The 17,470-nt window shown below is 43.4% G+C and overlaps 1 protein-coding gene across 1 annotated transcript in view; it reads right to left on the bottom strand.

The window, feature by feature from the left end:
- Positions 1-17,470, bottom strand: part of LOC106882436 (GPN-loop GTPase 1-like) — a 43,021-nt gene that overhangs the window by 16,972 nt on the left and 8,579 nt on the right. Inside the window, exons 6-8 of the mRNA XM_089347383.1 lie at positions 13,213-13,291; positions 11,407-11,547; positions 4,795-4,941 (exon numbers count right to left, since the gene is read on the bottom strand). Of these exons, the coding sequence (XP_089203509.1) occupies positions 4,795-4,941; positions 11,407-11,547; positions 13,213-13,291 (367 nt within the window). The remainder of the gene's footprint in view (positions 1-4,794; positions 4,942-11,406; positions 11,548-13,212; positions 13,292-17,470) is intronic.

Below are 17,470 nucleotides of genomic sequence, written 5' to 3'. Positions count from 1 at the left end.
TGGAAGACAATTGGAGATTTCTGCGGGACAACCTGCTGAGAGCCACCGACCAGATCTGTGGCTGGGGTAAAGTCCCCTCTCGACCCAGAGTAACGTGGTGGTGGAACAAGGAGGTAGACAGGGCTATTAAACAAAAGAAACAGGCTTGGAAGGACTGGAAGAATGGTGGTAGCAGGGAATTGTACCAATATGCCAGAAGGGAGGCTAGGTGACAGGTTTATTTAGCCAGAGGGGAAGCAGATAAGAAAAGATTCTGCGCCGTGAGGACCAAAGACTTGAGGTATTTCGTGTTGCAAGACAGTGTAGGAGAGGGAATAGTGATGTTGTAGGAGAGAAATGTGTTCGCATGGATGATGGTACGCTTGAACTAAATGAGGCTGCAAAGAGAGAGGTCTGGAGATGCCACTACGATAGATTGCTTAATAAAGAGAATGAATGGGAGAAAGAGAGCCTGCCGTATGTCGACCCAACAGAGGGACCAGCTATCCGAGTTGATAGTACCAGGGTAGATAAAGCAATTAAGAGTATGAAGACAGGGAAAGCCCCCGGCCCATCTGGAATCACTGCAGAGATGCTCAAAATATCTGGCAGTGTTGGCTACAGCCTAGTCACCCGTATTATGAACCAGGTGATACACGAAGGAGTCATACCCAATGACTGGTGTAGCAGCATCATAGTCAACTGCTACAAAGGTAAAGGTGACGCTTTAGATACAAATAATTACAGAGGCATCAAGCTGTTAGATCAGGTTATGAAAGTTACGGAGAGGGTCATAGCCCAACTAATTAGGGAGCGAATCAATTTAGATGAGATGCAGTTTGGGTTCGTGCCAGGTAAAAGCACTACTGATGCCATATTTCTAGTAAGGCAGCTGCAGGAGAAATACCTAGCCAAGGATAAACCTCTGTACCTGGCTTTCGTTGACATGGAGAAAGCCTTTGACAGGGTCCCCCGATCCCTTATCTGGTGGTCAATGAGGAAACTTGGGATGGAAGAATGGCTAGTGAGAGCTGTGCGAGCCATGTACAGAGATGCAGCCAGTAAGGTGAGGGTTGGAAATGAGTACAGCAATGAATTCCGGGTAGAGGTGGGGGTCCACCAAGGTTCCGTCCTCAGCCCCCTCCTATTTATCATAGTCCTCCAGGCGATCACAGAGGAGTTCAAGACAGGTTGCCCCTGGGAGCTCCTCTATGCTGATGACCTTGCACTAATTGCGGAGTCACTATCAGAACTAGAGGAGAAGTTTCAGGTGTGGAAGCAAGGACTAGAATTGAAGGGCCTTAGAGTCAACCTAGCTAAAACCAAAATCCTAATAAGTAGGAAGGTAGATAAAACACAAACCCCTTCAGGTAGATGGCCCTGCTCAGTATGTAGAAAAGGAGTAGGTAGTAACTCTATAAGATGTACCCGGTGCAAGCTATGGACACATAAGAGGTGCAGCAATATCAAAGGCAGGTTAACTAGCAAGTTAGTTTTTGTATGTGGCAGATGTTCAGGTGCAATAAAGACTGTAAACAAACAGGAAACAACTTCTATCTCATTCCAGGGTGAAAAACTAGAGGTAGTCGATAGCTTCCGCTATCTGGGTGACCAAGTTAGTAGTGGGGGTGGGTGCGCTGAAAGTGTAGCTGCTAGAATAAGAATAGCCTGGGCAAAGTTTAGAGAGCTCTTACCTCTGCTGGCGACAAAGGGACTCTCACTCAGAGTAAAAGGCAGACTGTATGACGCATGTGTACGAACAGCCATGCTACATGGCAGTGAAACATGGGCTGTAACTGCTGAGGACATGCGTAAGCTTGCAAGGAATGAAGCCAGTATGCTCCGTTGGATGTGTAATGTCAGTGTGCATACCCGTCAGAGTGTAAGTATTCTGAGAGAAAAGCTGAACATTAGAAGCATCAGTTGTGGTGTGCAAGAAAGACAATTGCGCTGGTATGGACATGTGGTGAGAATGGATGAGGATAGCTGCGTGAAAAAGTGCCACACCCTAACAGTTGAGGGAACCTGTGGAAGAGGTAGGCCCAGGAAGACCTGGGCTGAGGTGGTGAGGCAAGACCTTCGAACATTGGGCCTCACCGAGGCGATGACTTCTGACCGAGACCTTTGGAAATGTGCTGTGCGTGAGAAGACCCGGCAAGCCAAGTGAGATCGTTGCCAGTGCCCCTGGACTGGCTCTTGTGTGGGTGGCACATAAGATGCACCATTTTGATCGTGGCCGTTGCCAGTACCGCCTGACTGGCCTTCGTAGGATTTTCGAGCGAGATCGTTGCCAGTGCCCCTGAACTGGCTCTTGTGCGGGTGGCACATAAAAGACACCATTTCGAGCGTGGCCGTTGCCAGTACCGCCTGACTGGCCTTCGTGCAGGTGACACATAAAAGCACCCACTACACTCTCTGAGTGGTTGGCGTTAGGAAGGGCATCCAGCTGTAGAAACTCTGCCAAATTAGATTGGAGCCTGGTGTTGCCATCCGGTTTCACCAGTCCTCAGTCAAATCGTCCAACCCATCCTAGCATGGAAGGCGGACGTTAAACGATGATGATGATGATGATGATGATCAGCACGGGTGCCAGTCAGGCAACATTGGTATCAGCCACGACTAGGATTTTACTCAGTTCAACAGTTCTTCACCTTTGCCCAACAATTGAAGGGCACTTTCAAACGGGCCGGTTCTGCGGCATCGGCCATGACCAGGATCTCACTTGGCCTGGTGGGTTTTCTCAAGCACAGCCTGTCTCCGAAGGTCTCAGTTGCTTGTAATTTCCATGTGTGTATATGTGTCTTTGTATATGTGTATGTCCCCCAACAGCTTGACAACCAGTGTTGGTTTGTTTATGTCCCTGTAACTTACCAGTTTGGCAAAAGAGACCGATAGAATAAGTACCAAGGTTTTAAAAAATAGCAAGCCCTGGAGTCCATTTGTTTGACTAAAATTTTTTCAAGGTGGTGCCCCAGCATGGCTGCAGTCTTATTGACAGGAATAAGTCTTTTCTCTATTAACCAAAAAGGTCAAAAAATAGAGTGGACAATACAAGGACAGACAAGGGGTTGGGCGACGAATGGACCATTTAATCGATGATAAATAAGTATAAAATTTGGATGAGAAACAAAAATGAATGAAAAAGGTGGCGAGCTGGCAGAAACGTTAGCACGCCGGGCGATAATGCTTAGTGGTGTTTCATCTGCTGCTACGTTCTGAGTTCAAATTCCGCCGAGGTCGACTTTGCCTTTCATCCTTTCTGGATCGATTAAATAAGTATCAGTTACACACTGGGGGCGATAAAAACGACTTAATCCCTTTGTTTGTCCTTGTTTGACCCCTATGTGTGTGGCCCTTTGAGGGCAGTAAAGAAATAAGAAATGAATGAAAAAAATAATTATAAAGTGAGGCACGTGGCCGACCCCACAAAGCACATTCCAACACTGAACCCTTTGTTAAACTCTTTAATTTCTCGCTCAAACAGGTTCATTTATTCTCAACACTCTTGCTACAGTCAGCCATCTTTTCCGAAATGAGATAAAAGAAAAGGAGGAAAGAAGAATCATAACAAAAGGGTTACACTGACCCCAACTGGTGGTTCTTGGATTATTGACCCTTAGGGCAACACCCGGAGCAACAGCAATAATCTAATGACAGATCTGTGTAAACAATCTGTGGTGTTAACCTGTCATATTGTGGAAAGGGGATGGTAAAGTGTGTGTGTGTGTGACAGAGAGGGAAAGAAAAAGAGATTCACACAAATGTTAAAGGCATACACACACATCTTCCTATCAATTTATCTTCTATTAGATTAAAGTGGTGAGATGATAAATATCTGTGCTAGAAACAGACACACTCACACAGATACAAACTATCGGTACATACACACACACACACACAGATACAAATGCTCTTGGCACACACATGCAAACACAGATGATAATTTAACACTAGATGGTTGCTTCTAATCAAATCACGGAATATCCACAGGGTCAGCTCGCTGTTATTATTAAGGCACCAAGTTGGTAGAATCATTAGCACACCGGGCAAAATGTTTAGTGGTATTTCATCCATCTTCACGTCCGAGTTCAAATTCTGCCGAAGTTGACTTTGTCTTTCATCCTTTCAAGGGCTGTTAAAATAAGTACCATCATCACCATCATCATCATTTAACGTCCGCTTTCCATGCTGGCATGAGTTGGACGGTTTGATTGAGGACTGGCAAGCCAGGAGGCTGCACCAGGCTCCAATCCAATCTGGAAAAGTTTCTACAGCTGGATGCCCTTCCTAATGCCAACCACTCCAAGAGTGAAGTGAGTGCTTTTTAAGTGCCACTGGCACGAGGGCCAGTCAGACAGTACTGGCATTGGCCACACTTGAATAGTGCTTTTTACGTGCCACTGGCACAGGAGCCAGTCAGGCAGCACTGGCAACAACCACGCTCAAATGGTGCTTTTTACATGTCACCAGCATGGGTGCCAATCAAGCGGTACTTTCATCAGCCACGACAATGACTTCACTTGACTCAACAGGTCTTAGCAAGCCCAGTTTATTGCTCAATGATTGAAGGGTACTCTTAAATGGGTTGGTTATGCTGCACTGGTATAGGCCACAGTTACGGTCTTACTTGGCTTGCCGGGTCTTCTCAAGCACAGCATATCTCCAAAGGTCTCCGTCACTTGTCATCGCCTCGGTTAGGCCCACTGTTCTTGTCAAACCATGCAACCCATGCTAACATGGGAAAAAAAGGTCATATGATGATAATGACGAAGATGATGAAGAAGATGTACATTGAAGAAGTAAACTCTGATTTACCTTAAGGTTAGTGTAAAATTCATCCAAGACTAAACTCATAGACCTTGTCAAGTTTGAAACGTATGAAGTTTCATTCTGTAAGGCTTCTTCAAAAGTCTCAAAGTCAGTCATCCATTCCACTGCAAATTCATGGCTCACAATATCTGTCTGCACCAAAAACAAAAAGAAAAAAAAACAATGAGTAATGAAGGAGCTAAAATGTATCCGCGAAGATAGCATACAGGCTACGGAACAGATGGAGAGAGGTTAACCCTTTCGTTATTGTATTTATTTTAAGATGCTCTGTGTTTCTTTCAATTAATTTTAAATATAACAAAGAATTTAGTAAAATAACTTAGTTATCATTCAGCTTGTGTTAGGAACATAAATTGTGACTAAGGTTTGGTGGAAGATATTAATTCAAAACTCATGAAAACAAGACATTTGTACTACAGAGCCAGAGGCAGTTTCAGCCGGGTTGGTAACGAAAGCGTTAAGAATTGTTTCTCTATTATATATTTCAACCCTTTCGTTACCATATTTCTGTTGAGATGCTCTGTGTTTCTTTCAATTAATTTCAAATATAACAAAGAATTTAGTAAAATAACTAAGTTATCATTAAGCTAGTGTTAGGGACATAAATTGCGAGTAAGGTTTGGTGGAAGATTTTAATTCAGAACTCATGAAAACAAGACATTTGTACTACAGAACCAGAGGCAGTTTCAGCCGGGTTGGTAACAAAAGCGTTAAGAATTGTTTCTCTATTATATATTTTAACACTTTCGTTACTGCATTTATTTTGAGATGCTCTTTGTTTCTTTCAATTACTTTAAATATAACAAAGAATTTAGTAAAATAACTTAGTTATCATTCATCTAGTATTAGGACCATAAATTGTGACTACGGTTTGGTGGAAGATTTTGATGCAAAACTTATAGAAACAAGACATTTGTACTCAGAGCCAGAGGCAGTTTCAGCCAGGTTGGTAATGGAGGGGTTAAATCCCTTTGGCATTCAGATTACTGTGTCAAATGTAAAGGCTTATTTTTATCTTTTCTTTTATTTGTTTCAGTCATTAGAATGCGGCCATGCTGGGGCACTGCCTTGAAGAACAGTTTGTCAAACGAATTGACCCCAGAACTTATCTTTTTCAAGTTTGGTATTTTTTATATTTTTGTCTCTTTTGCCAGACTGCTAAGTTACAGGGATGTAAACACACCAACACTGCTAGTGAGTGGCTGTGTGGGACGAACACAAAATCACACATATATATCTTTTACATTTTTCAGTCATTAGACTGTGGCCATGCTGGGGCACCACCTTGAAGAATTTTAGTCAAATGAATCGACCCCAGGACCTTTTTTTTGAAACCTAATACTTATTCTGTCAATTTCTTTTGCCAAACCACTAAATTACAGGGACATAAACACACCAACACTAAAGTCAAGCAATGGGGTGGGGACAAAGACACACACACACACATATATACGATGAGCTTCTTTCAGTTTCTGTCTACCAAATTCACTCACAAGGCTTTGGTCAGCCTGAGGCTATAGTAAAAGTCACTTGTCCAAGGTTCCATGCTGTACTCAAAAACGACCTGTCTGCCACAGCAGAATTGAGATGGTGGACTTGATGAGAGAGGTTGGAAGGGGCCAGTTTGAACACAGAACAAGCAAGATATTTGGGCCGGATAGGGCCAGTTTAAATGCTAAAGTGTTAAAGGGAATAAATGTACATGAGCCTTTGTAATTGCTTTATAAACTATTGTTTCAAATACGCAATCTTATGAATAACAACCTTGTTAAACATCTGAGCTCAAAGAGTGGCCCAATGAGCCAGTTCACAGCGATCTACCAGAAGATTCACTCTTGTACAGAGTTACACAACCACTCTACTTTACCAATAAATAGGGGAACCCAATGAAATGAGATTTTGCATATTACACTGGTTTCAAATGTTAGAACAAGGCCAGCAATTGTGGAGAGGGGCTAAGTCAATTACGTCGACCCCAGTACTCAACTGGTACTTTTTTTATCAACCTTGAAAGGATGAAAGGCTAAGTCAACCTAGGCAAAATTTGCATTCAGAATATAAAGGAGGAAAAGATGCCATCTTACCACCTTGTTTGCATATTATATTAATGATTATTATATCAAAGGAGACATTAAACATATATGATATTCATAACATATATTTCATTTAACATTATGTATAAACACATCATGAGCCAAATTTCTATTTAACGTTCATTTATAAACTTAAATGTCTGTATTTACAAGTTACAAGATTAATTTTCTATAGAAAAAGACTTTGAGGTACAAGCAAAAAAGCTAATGACAGTTTATAACATTCTGTATTTTAGAAGCTGATGTTAACATATTTAATCAATGACTATCAAAAAGCAAATTAGAAAAATTATGTAATGAGAAAAATACATTAGATAATGACCAGAATTATAAAGAGCAATTAGGGAAGCATGGGAGACAACTCGTGACGGTTTTACTAAATTTGATCTAATTTGAGTTCACCGCAAGAATGTAAGAAATATTGTCATATATAATAAAGTGAAGAGGAAAGTAAATACATGGGAGATCCGTTCTCACGTTCTAAGGACATTAAGTGTCGATGGATGACACAGGGGAGCAATTCGAAGAAATCAACGTGTGTTGGTTTATTGGGACATTGTTTTTCACTTCCTTCAATTCCTTAAAAATCTTAAGACAAGAAAAGCAGAAGTTCAGAATATCTTTGGAAACTTTTACAAGCTGGATTTTATTGCAGAATAAGTGAATGAGCTCCTGAAAATGCTCCAAGAACTTATAAATACGTATCCACTACGACCAACAGATATCCAGAAATGCAGTGCAGCTTCTGCAAAGACCAACAAAGAACCAGGATATGTAATATTAAAGGGAGAGAAATGTGTTCGCATGGATGATGGTATGCTTGCACTAAATGAGGCTGCAAAGAAAGAGGTCTGAAGATGCCACTACGATAGATTGCTTAATAAAGAGAATGAATGGGAGGAAGAGAGCCTGCCGTATGTCGACCCAATAGAGGGACCAGCTATCCGAGTTGATAGTACCAGGGTAGATAAAGCAATTAAGAGTATGAAGACCGGGAAAGCCCCCGGCCCATCAGGAATCACTGCAGAGATGCTCAAAATATCTGGCAGTGTTGGCTACAGCCTAGTCACCCGTATTACGAACCAGGTGATACACGAAGGAGTCATACCCAATGACTGGTGTAGCAGCATCATAGTCAACTGCTACAAAGGTAAAGGTGACGCTTTAGATACAAATAATTACAGAGGCATCAAGCTGTTAGATCAGGTTATGAAAGTTACAGAGAGGGTCATAGCCCAACTAATTAGGGAGCGAATCAATTTAGATGAGATGCAGTTTGGGTTCGTGCCAGGTAAAAGCACTACTGATGCCTTATTTCTAGTGAGACAGTTGCAGGAGAAATACCTAGCTAAGGATAAACCTCTGTACCTGGCTTTCGTTGACATGGAGAAAGCCTTTGACAGGGTCTCCCGATCCCTTATCTGGTGGTCAATGAGGAAACTTGGGATAGAAGAATGGTTAGTGAGAGCTGTGCGAGCCATGTACAGAGATGCTGCCAGTAAGGTGAGGGTGGGAAATGAGTACAGCAATGAATTCCGGGTAGAGGTAGGGGTCCACCAAGGTTCCGTCCTCAGCCCCTTCTTATTTATCATAGTCCTCCAGGCAATCACAGAGGAGTTCAAGACAGGTTGCCCCTGGGAGCTCCTCTATGCTGATGACCTTGCACTAATTGCGGAGTCACTATCAGAACTAGAGGAGAAGTTTCAGGTGTGGAAGCAAGGTCTACAATTGAAGGGCCTTAGAGTCAACCTAGCTAAAACCAAAATCCTAATAAGTAGGAAGGTAGATAAAACACAAACCCCTTCAGGTAGATGGCCCTGCTCAGTATGTAGAAAAGGAGGAGGTAGTAACTCTATAAGATGTACCCGGTGCAAGCTATGGACACATAAGAGGTGCAGCAACATCAAAGGCAGGTTAACTAGCAAGTTAGTTTTTGTTTGTGGCAGATGTTCAGGTGCAATAAAGACTGTAAACAAACACGAAACAACTTCTATCTCATTCCAGGGTGAAAAACTAGAGGTAGTCGATAGCTTCCGCTATCTGGGTGACCAAGTTAGTAGTGGGGGTGGATGCGCTGAAAGTGTAGCTGCTAGAATAAGAATAGCCTGGGCAAAGTTTAGAGAGCTCTTACCCTTGCTGGCGACAAAGGGACTCTCACTCAGAGTAAAAGGCAGACTGTATGACGCATGCGTACGAACAGCCATGCTACATGGCAGTGAAACATGGGCTGTAACTGCTGAGGACATACGTAAGCTCGCAAGGAATGAAGCCAGTATGCTCCGTTGGATGTGTAATGTCAATGTGAATACCCGTCAGAGTGTAAGTATCTTGAGAGAAAAGCTGAACATTAGAAGCATCAGTTGTGGTGTGCAAGAGAGACGTTTGCGCTGGTATGGACATGTGGTGAGAATGGATGAGGATAGCTGCGTGAAAAAGTGCCACACCCTAACAGTTGAGGGAACCCGTGGAAGAGGTAGGCCCAGGAAGACCTGGGCTGAGGTGGTGAGGCAAGACCTTCGTACATTGGGCCTCACCGAGGCGATGACTTCTGACTGAGACCTTTGGAAATGTGCTGTGCGTGAGAAGACCCGGCAAGCCAAGTAAGATCGTTGCCAGTGCCCCTGGACTGGCTCTTGTGCGGGTGGCACATGAGATGCACCGTTTTGAGCGTGGCCGTTGCCAGTACCGCCTGACTGCCTCCCGTAGGATTTTCGAGTGAGATCGTTGCCAGTGCCCCTGGACTGGCTTGTGCGGGTGGCACATAAAAGACACCATTTCGAGCGTGGCCGTTTTCGTGCGGGTGACACGTAAAAGCACCCACTACACTCTCTGAGTGGTTGGCGTTAGGAAGGGCATCCAGCTGTAGAAACTCTGCCAAATCAGACTGGAGCCTGGTGTTGCCATCCGGTTTCACCAGTCCTCAGTCAAATCGTCCAACCCATGCTAGCATGGAAAGCGGACGTTAAACGATGATGATGATGATGATGATGATAAAAAGGTGGAGCACAAATGAGCTGAGAGAGCAATTACTCTTTTACTCTTATTCGTTTCAGTCATTTGACTGTGGCCATGCTTGAGCACCGCCTTTAGTCAAGCAAATCGACCCCAGGACTTATTCTTTGTAAGCCTAGTACTTATTCTATCGGCCGCTTTTGCAAAACCACTAAGTTACAGGGACGTAAACACACCAGCATCGGTTGTCAAGTAATGTTGGGGGGACAAACACAGACACACACACATAGATACATATACATATATACGACGGGCTTCTTTCAGTTTCCGCCTACCAAATCCACTCACAAGGCTTTGGTCGGCCCGAGGCTATAGTATAAGACACTTGCCCAAGGTGCCACACAGTGGGACTGAACCCGGAACTATGTGGTTGGTAAGCAAGCTACTTACCACACAGCCACTCCTGCGCCTATAGCTAAATGATAAAGACATCAAAAATGTATGCAGAAGATAAAACAGTGCTAGTTTGGGCATATGATGGGAATGGAGACTAAATTATGTGCTTGAGTGTAAGGTACAGTGTGAAAGAGGAAGACACAAAATAAAAGTGAGGCTAGATCTAATGACGTTGGTTTTCACAGTATCAAGAAATACAACAATTTCCCTTACTACAGTCTAACTCAGTGGTTCTCAACCATTTTAGACCTATAGACCCTTTTGATTCCTATTTTACTCAGATGGATCCTCATAGTGATTCGATGTATATAAAAAATCCTACTATAGGAGAGTATTGTAGTTTGCTTGAAGCATTGTGCATTGTTTGTAAAATATAACGTGTCTTAAATGGCACAACAATGCAGAGTGGACTATAATAACTGTTATGGTCCACTCTGCATTGTTGTGCCATTCAAGACACATTATATTTTACAAATCCTACTATATTTTTATAATTATATTCTTTTATTCTTTTACTTGTTTCAGTCATTTGACTGCGGCCATGCTGGAGCACCGCCTTTAGTCAAGCCTAGTACTTATTCTATTGCTCTCTTTTGCTGAACCGATAAGTTACAGGGATGTAAATACACCAGCATCAGTTGTCAAGCGATGTTGGGGGGGACAAATACAGACACACAAACACATGTACACACACACACACATATATATATACATATATACGACGGGCTTCTTTCAGTTTCCGTCTACTAAATCCACTCACAAGGCTTTAGTCAGCCCCAGGCTATAATAGAAGACACTTGCCCAAGTTGCCACACAGTGGGACTGAACCTGGAACCATGTGGTTGGTAAGCAAGCTACTTACCACACAGCCACTCCTGCGCCTATTAGATTTTGTATAAAAAAAATAAAATATTTTGTGTATTGTAGAAATATAACCAATTTATTGCACATAAAATTTTAACAACAGAATCTTATGTGGACCCCAGTTGAGAACCACTGATCTAACCCAGTCACAAGACCATCACAAAAAATCAATGAGATGATAAAACAATGACGATGATGATGATGAAGATGATGATGATGATGATTTACTTACTTTGTTCATCACAACAATAAATGGCAACTTAGTCTTGTAGAGGATACTGCAGGCGTAGAGCATGTTGGACATAAATGTGACGGGACTGACACTGCGTGAAATGTCCATTATGTACACAACCACTGTAGGAAATGAAGACGCCTGCAAACAGAGGAAACCTTTAATTAATACTGTCTCCAAAATACAGAAACATACACAGAACTAAATATCAAATTATAAGGAGGAAAATGAGAGCTAATTAGGTTTAGAGGTTTTAATTAAATACAATCAAGTTTCGTCACAATTCCGAATACAAGCAACGTTTACCCTATAACTTGACTTACCATTTTTTCTGGAATACAAGTCGAATTTTTCAGACTCAAATTCACAGCTAAAAAGCTACTTAAGTATTCCGGTATAGCTTTACTGTATCTGAAGTCCTGGTTCTTTGTCAGTCTTTGCAGAAGCTGCACTGCACTTCTGGATATCTGTTGGTTGCAGTGGATGCATATTTATACACCAAGACAACTTTGGAGGATCAAAAATTCCATGTGAAACGCAGCAGAATTCGGGAAAACAGAGACAGAGTTTGGACGTTTACAAAACATGTTAACGCTATAAGACTGCATCAATTAGTATACCAGAAAACAGAGTACATTTCCAAAGTAACATGAACAAAAGAAAATAACCCTAAAAAATGATCTCAATGTCTTAAAAGAAGCTTTGGAAATTAATATTCCACATCGTGATGGCACCAGTACCAGTAAATCACTAAGAGCACTGTCCGATCATGATCGTTGCCAGAGCACCAGCTGTCTGGCTTTCGTGCCGGTGGCACGTAAATAGCACCATTTGAGCGTGACCATTACCAACGTCGCCTTCCTGGCACTTGTGCCAGTGGCACGTGAAAAGACATTCGAGCGAGTTCGTTGCCAGTCCCGCTGGACTGGCTCCTGTGCAGGTGGCACGTAAAATACACCATTTCGAGCGTGGCCGTTGCCAGTACCCCCTGACTGGCCTTCGTGCCGGTGGCACGTAAAAGCACCCACTACACTCTCGGAGTGGTTGGCGTCAGGAAGGGCATCCAGCTGTAGAAACTCTGCCAAATCAGATTGGAGCCTGGTGTAGCCATCTGGTTTCACTAGTCCTCAGTCAAATCGTCCAACCCATGCTAGCATGAAAAACGGATGTTAATCGATGATAATGATGAACAGTATTGTTGTTTACTTTTTTGATTTTTTTTTAACCAATTCTGACGATAACATTGTAACATGATGTTTGAGTATTGAGCAAATTATTTTACAACTAAAATCTTCATATTTGAGCTCACCACTGAAATATGTATGTTGACATCCACATACATTACAGCAAATGGAATAAGGTGCTTTGTCTGTGAGCTTCAGAGCATAACCAAGGCAGTTTTTGAACTTTTGACAATGTTATCAGCAGTCCAATATCTTTACCTAAAATGTAAAGTTTGTCTTTATCTAAGTTTACAAAAATCTATAATCATTCATAATGATTTAAAATAATTTTGTTGGGAGGGTCATCATGCCAATAAGAAACACACACTGACAGAACTGTTAGCACACCAGACGAAATGCTTAGCAGCATTGAAAGCACCCATTACAATCTCAGAGTGGTTGGTGTTAGGAAGGGCATCCATCCATAGAAAACCATGCCAGATCAGACTGGTGTCTGGTGCAGCCTTGCCAGCCCTGGTCAAACTGTCCAACCCATGCCAGCATGGACCACGGACGTATGATGATGATGATGATGATGATGAAATATTTAAAACAATACATGATATTGTATGGATTTACTTACAAGAGCCTCTGTGATAATACTTCCAGATGCTGACCAAGTGAATACTTCAATTTGACCAGGTGTGTCCAAAATAACGTACCTACAAAATAAATGGCCATCAAAGTCACACATTTTCATTATAATTCAATACTGTTTATAAACATAGCAATATATAATTAGGTAGCAAGATGAGATAGAAATTATAAACTCTTAAATAACACATGATTTTAGGTTCAGTCCCACCATGGGGCACCATGGACAGGTGTCTTCTAATATAACTTCAGGCAAACCAATGCCTTGAGAGTAAATTTGGTAGATGGAGACTGTGTAGAAACGTGGCTGAGTGGTTAGGGCATTCGGCTCACGATTGTAAGGTCATGAGTTCAATTCCTGGCGACGCATTGTGTCCTTCAGCAAGACACTTTATTTCATGTTGCTCCAGTCCACTCAGCTGGCAAAAATGAGTAGTACTGGTATTTCAAAGGGCTGGCCTTGTCACATTCTGTGTCATGCTGAATATCCCCGAGAACTACATTAAGGGTACACGTGTCTGTGGAGTGCTCAGCCACTTACACGTTAATTTCAGGAGCAGGCTGTTCCATTGATCGTATCAGCTGGGACTCTCGTTGTCATAACCAACGGAGTGTCCCTCTACAAAAAAAAAAACAGAAACCTGTTGTGTGTGTCTTTGTGTTATGCCCCCATAACTTAGTGGTTCAGCAAAAGAAATGAACAGAACAAGTACCAGACTTAGAAAATAAGTCATGAGGGTCGATTCATTCAACTATACCCTTCAAGGCGGTGCTCTAGCATGGCAACAGTCCAATGATTGAATCAAGTAAAAGGATGGAGTAATTGTATAAAACTGACAGAACTTCAACTATTGTGGAACCAAAAACTTCGATTTTAGCTAAATTGAAACATCATCATTTAATGTCTGTTTTCCATGCTGGCATGGGTTGGACGGTTTGGCAGCAGCTGTCCAGGCTCCATGTCTGGCATGGTTTCTACAGCTGGATGTGCTTCCTTACACCAACCACTTTACAGAGTGCACTGGGCACTTTTATGCAGCACCAGCACAGGTGCCTTTATGTGGCACTGGTATGGATGCTTCTTAATGTGGCACCAGCACCCACCAGCCTGCAAGATTAGGAGCGGTCAGCTGAAGAGGGATGCAGGGGACAAGCCTATATGCAAAGACAACCATGATTTTACCAAGCTTGAAGTATCTTCTCAACCACAGCAAAACATAGGTAATATATTTGATAAATAATTACAAAACAAGACCTGTTGGGGCTAAGTGAAGTGCTAAGAGCACTGTCCGAGCGTGATCATTGCCAGAGCAGCTGTTTGGCTTCCATGCCAGTAGCACGTTAAGAGCCCTATCTCCTCGCTGATGGTACACCCGCCCTCCCACCCCCTCCACCGGAAGTGCATTCCTCTGTCATCCTGTCATCCTCGGCTGTCTCCCGGAACCCATCTAGTGGCCTTGGCCATCCTCTCCCCTACCTTTGGGTAGCGCATTAAGTTTGAGTAATGTTTGCAGGTTGTAGGTACTGTTTTGCTTATGAATTCTTCCAATTGCAAGTTTTCTTTTCAGGTACACGACACTGCTTTTCCCCTTCCCAGGCTACAGGCCCACACCCCCAACACCCATACTGTTAGGATTGGCACTCTCAACGTCGGCACGCTGAAAGGTAGATCTGGTGAAATTGTTGAGATGCTTGAAAGGAGACGCGTAGATATGTGCTGCATCCAGGAAGTAAGATGGAGAGGAGGTTCTGCAAGGTTCCTCACAGGCAAAGAACACAGGTACAAGATTTTCTGGGCAGGGAACACTGACGGGGTCGGGGGCATAGGAATACTTCTAGCGGAGAAATGGGTGGATAAGGTAATCGAGGTCGTTAGAGTAAGTGACAGAGTACTTAAGATCAGACTAGTGCTTCATCATAGATTAGCTACTGTCATCTCAGCCTATGCACCTCAACCGGGGCTACCAGATGGGCTGAAAGACCAATTCTATGACACCCTCTTGCAAACTACCTCGTCGACGAGTGACAGGGACCTTCTCTTTGTGGCTGGAGACTTCAACGGCCATGTCGGACGTCGTGCTGGAGGCTTCCATGGCATACATGGAGGCTATGGCTTCGGTTCCCGCAACGAGGAGGGAACCAGACTGCTGGAGTTCTGTGATGCAACCGATCTTATGGTCTGCAATACCAACTTCAGGAAACCTGCCAGTCACCTAGTCACCTACCGCTCCGGTAGACACTCTAGCCAAATCGACTACATCCTCGCCAGAAATAGGGAAAGAGGGCGGCTTATAAATGCCAAAACCTTCCCTGGCGAAGAATGTACCCCACAACATAGATTAGTAGTTAGCGACTTTGGGATCAAGGCAAAATGGGTGCCCAGAATTAGACAGGCTTGGAGGAGAAGGGTGTGGAAGCTTAAAGACCCTGCAAACGGACAGAGACTTAGAGACAAGTTACTTGAAGCATTTAACGAAATAGAAGGGGATATAGCATCATACAACGTGGAAGACAATTGGAGATTTCTGCGGGACAACCTGTTGAAAGCCACCGACCAGATTTGTCAGTGGTGTAAGGTCCCCTCCCGACCCAGAGTAACGTGGTGGTGGAACAGGGAGGTAGACAGGGCTATTAGACAAAAGAAACAGGCTTGGAAGGACTGGAAGAATGGTGGTAGCAGGGAATTGTACCAATGTGCCAGAAGGGAGGCTAGGCGACAGGTTTATTTAGCCAGAGGCGAAGCAGATAAGGAAAGATTTGCCAATGTTCTGCGCCGTGAGGACCAAAGACTCGAGGTATTTCATGTTGCAAGACAGTGTAGGAGAGAGAATAGTGATGTTGTAGGAGAGAAATGTGTTCGCATGGATGATGGTACGCTTGCATTAAATGAGGATGCAAAGAAAGAGGTCTGGAGATGCCACTACGATAGATTGCTTAATAAAGAGAATGAATGGGAGAAAGAGAGCCTGCCGTATGTCGACCCAATAGAGGGACCAGCTATCCGAGTTGATAGTACCAGGGTAGATAAAGCAATTAAGAGTATGAAGACCGGGAAAGCCCCCGGCCCATCAGGAATCACTGCAGAGATGCTCAAAATATCTGGCAGTGTTGGCTATAGCCTAGTCACCCGTATTACGAACCAGGTGATACACGAAGGAGTCATACCCAATGACTGGTGTAGCAGCATCATAGTCAACTGCTACAAAGGTAAAGGTGACGCTTTAGATACAAATAATTACAGAGGCATCAAGCTGTTAGATCAGGTTATGAAAGTTAAAGAGAGGGTCATAGCCCAACTAATTAGGGAGCGAATCAATTTAGATGAGATGCAGTTTGGGTTCGTGCCAGGTAAAAGCACTACTGATGCCTTATTTCTAGTGAGACAGTTGCAGGAGAAATACCTAGCTAAGGATAAACCTCTGTACCTGGCTTTCGTTGACATGGAGAAAGCCTTTGACAGGGTCCCCCGATCCCTTATCTGGTGGTCAATGAGGAAACTTGGGATAGAAGAATGGTTAGTGAGAGCTGTGCGAGCCATGTACAGAGATGCTGCCAGTAAGGTGAGGGTGGGAAATGAGTACAGCAATGAATTCCGGGTAGAGGTAGGGGTCCACCAAGGTTCCGTCCTCAGCCCCCTCTTATTTATCATAGTCCTCCAGGCAATCACAGAGGAGTTCAAGACAGGTTGCCCCTGGGAGCTCCTCTATGCTGATGACTTTGCCCTAATTGCGGAGTCACTATCAGAACTAGAGGAGAAGTTTCAGGTGTGGAAGCAAGGTCTACAATTGAAGGGCCTTAGAGTCAACCTAGCTAAAACCAAAATCCTAATAAGTAGGAAGGTAGATAAAACACAAACCCCTTCAGGTAGATGGCCCTGCTCAGTATGTAGAAAAGGAGTAGGTAGTAACTCTATAAGATGTACCCGGTGCAAGCTATGGACACATAAGAGGTGCAGCAACATCAAAGGCAGGTTAACTAGCAAGTTAGTTTTTGTTTGTGGCAGATGTTCAGGTGCAATAAAGACTGTAAACAAACAGGAAACAACTTCTATCTCATTCCAGGGTGAAAAACTAGAGGTAGTCGATAGCTTCCGCTATCTGGGCGACCAAGTTAGTAGTGGGGGTGGGTGCGCTGAAAGTGTAGCTGCTAGAATAAGAATAGCCTGGGCAAAGTTTAGAGAGCTCTTACCCCTGCTAGCGACAAAGGGACTCTCACTCAGAGTAAAAGGCAGACTGTATGACGCATGC

The sequence above is a fragment of the Octopus bimaculoides genome, chromosome 1 (genome assembly GCF_046866305.1).
Source record: "Octopus bimaculoides isolate indiv1 chromosome 1, ASM4686630v1, whole genome shotgun sequence".
NCBI lineage: Eukaryota > Metazoa > Mollusca > Cephalopoda > Octopoda > Octopodidae > Octopus > Octopus bimaculoides.
The sequence above is the reverse complement of the archived record's forward strand: the minus strand, read 5'-3'. Positions and strand labels throughout refer to the sequence as shown.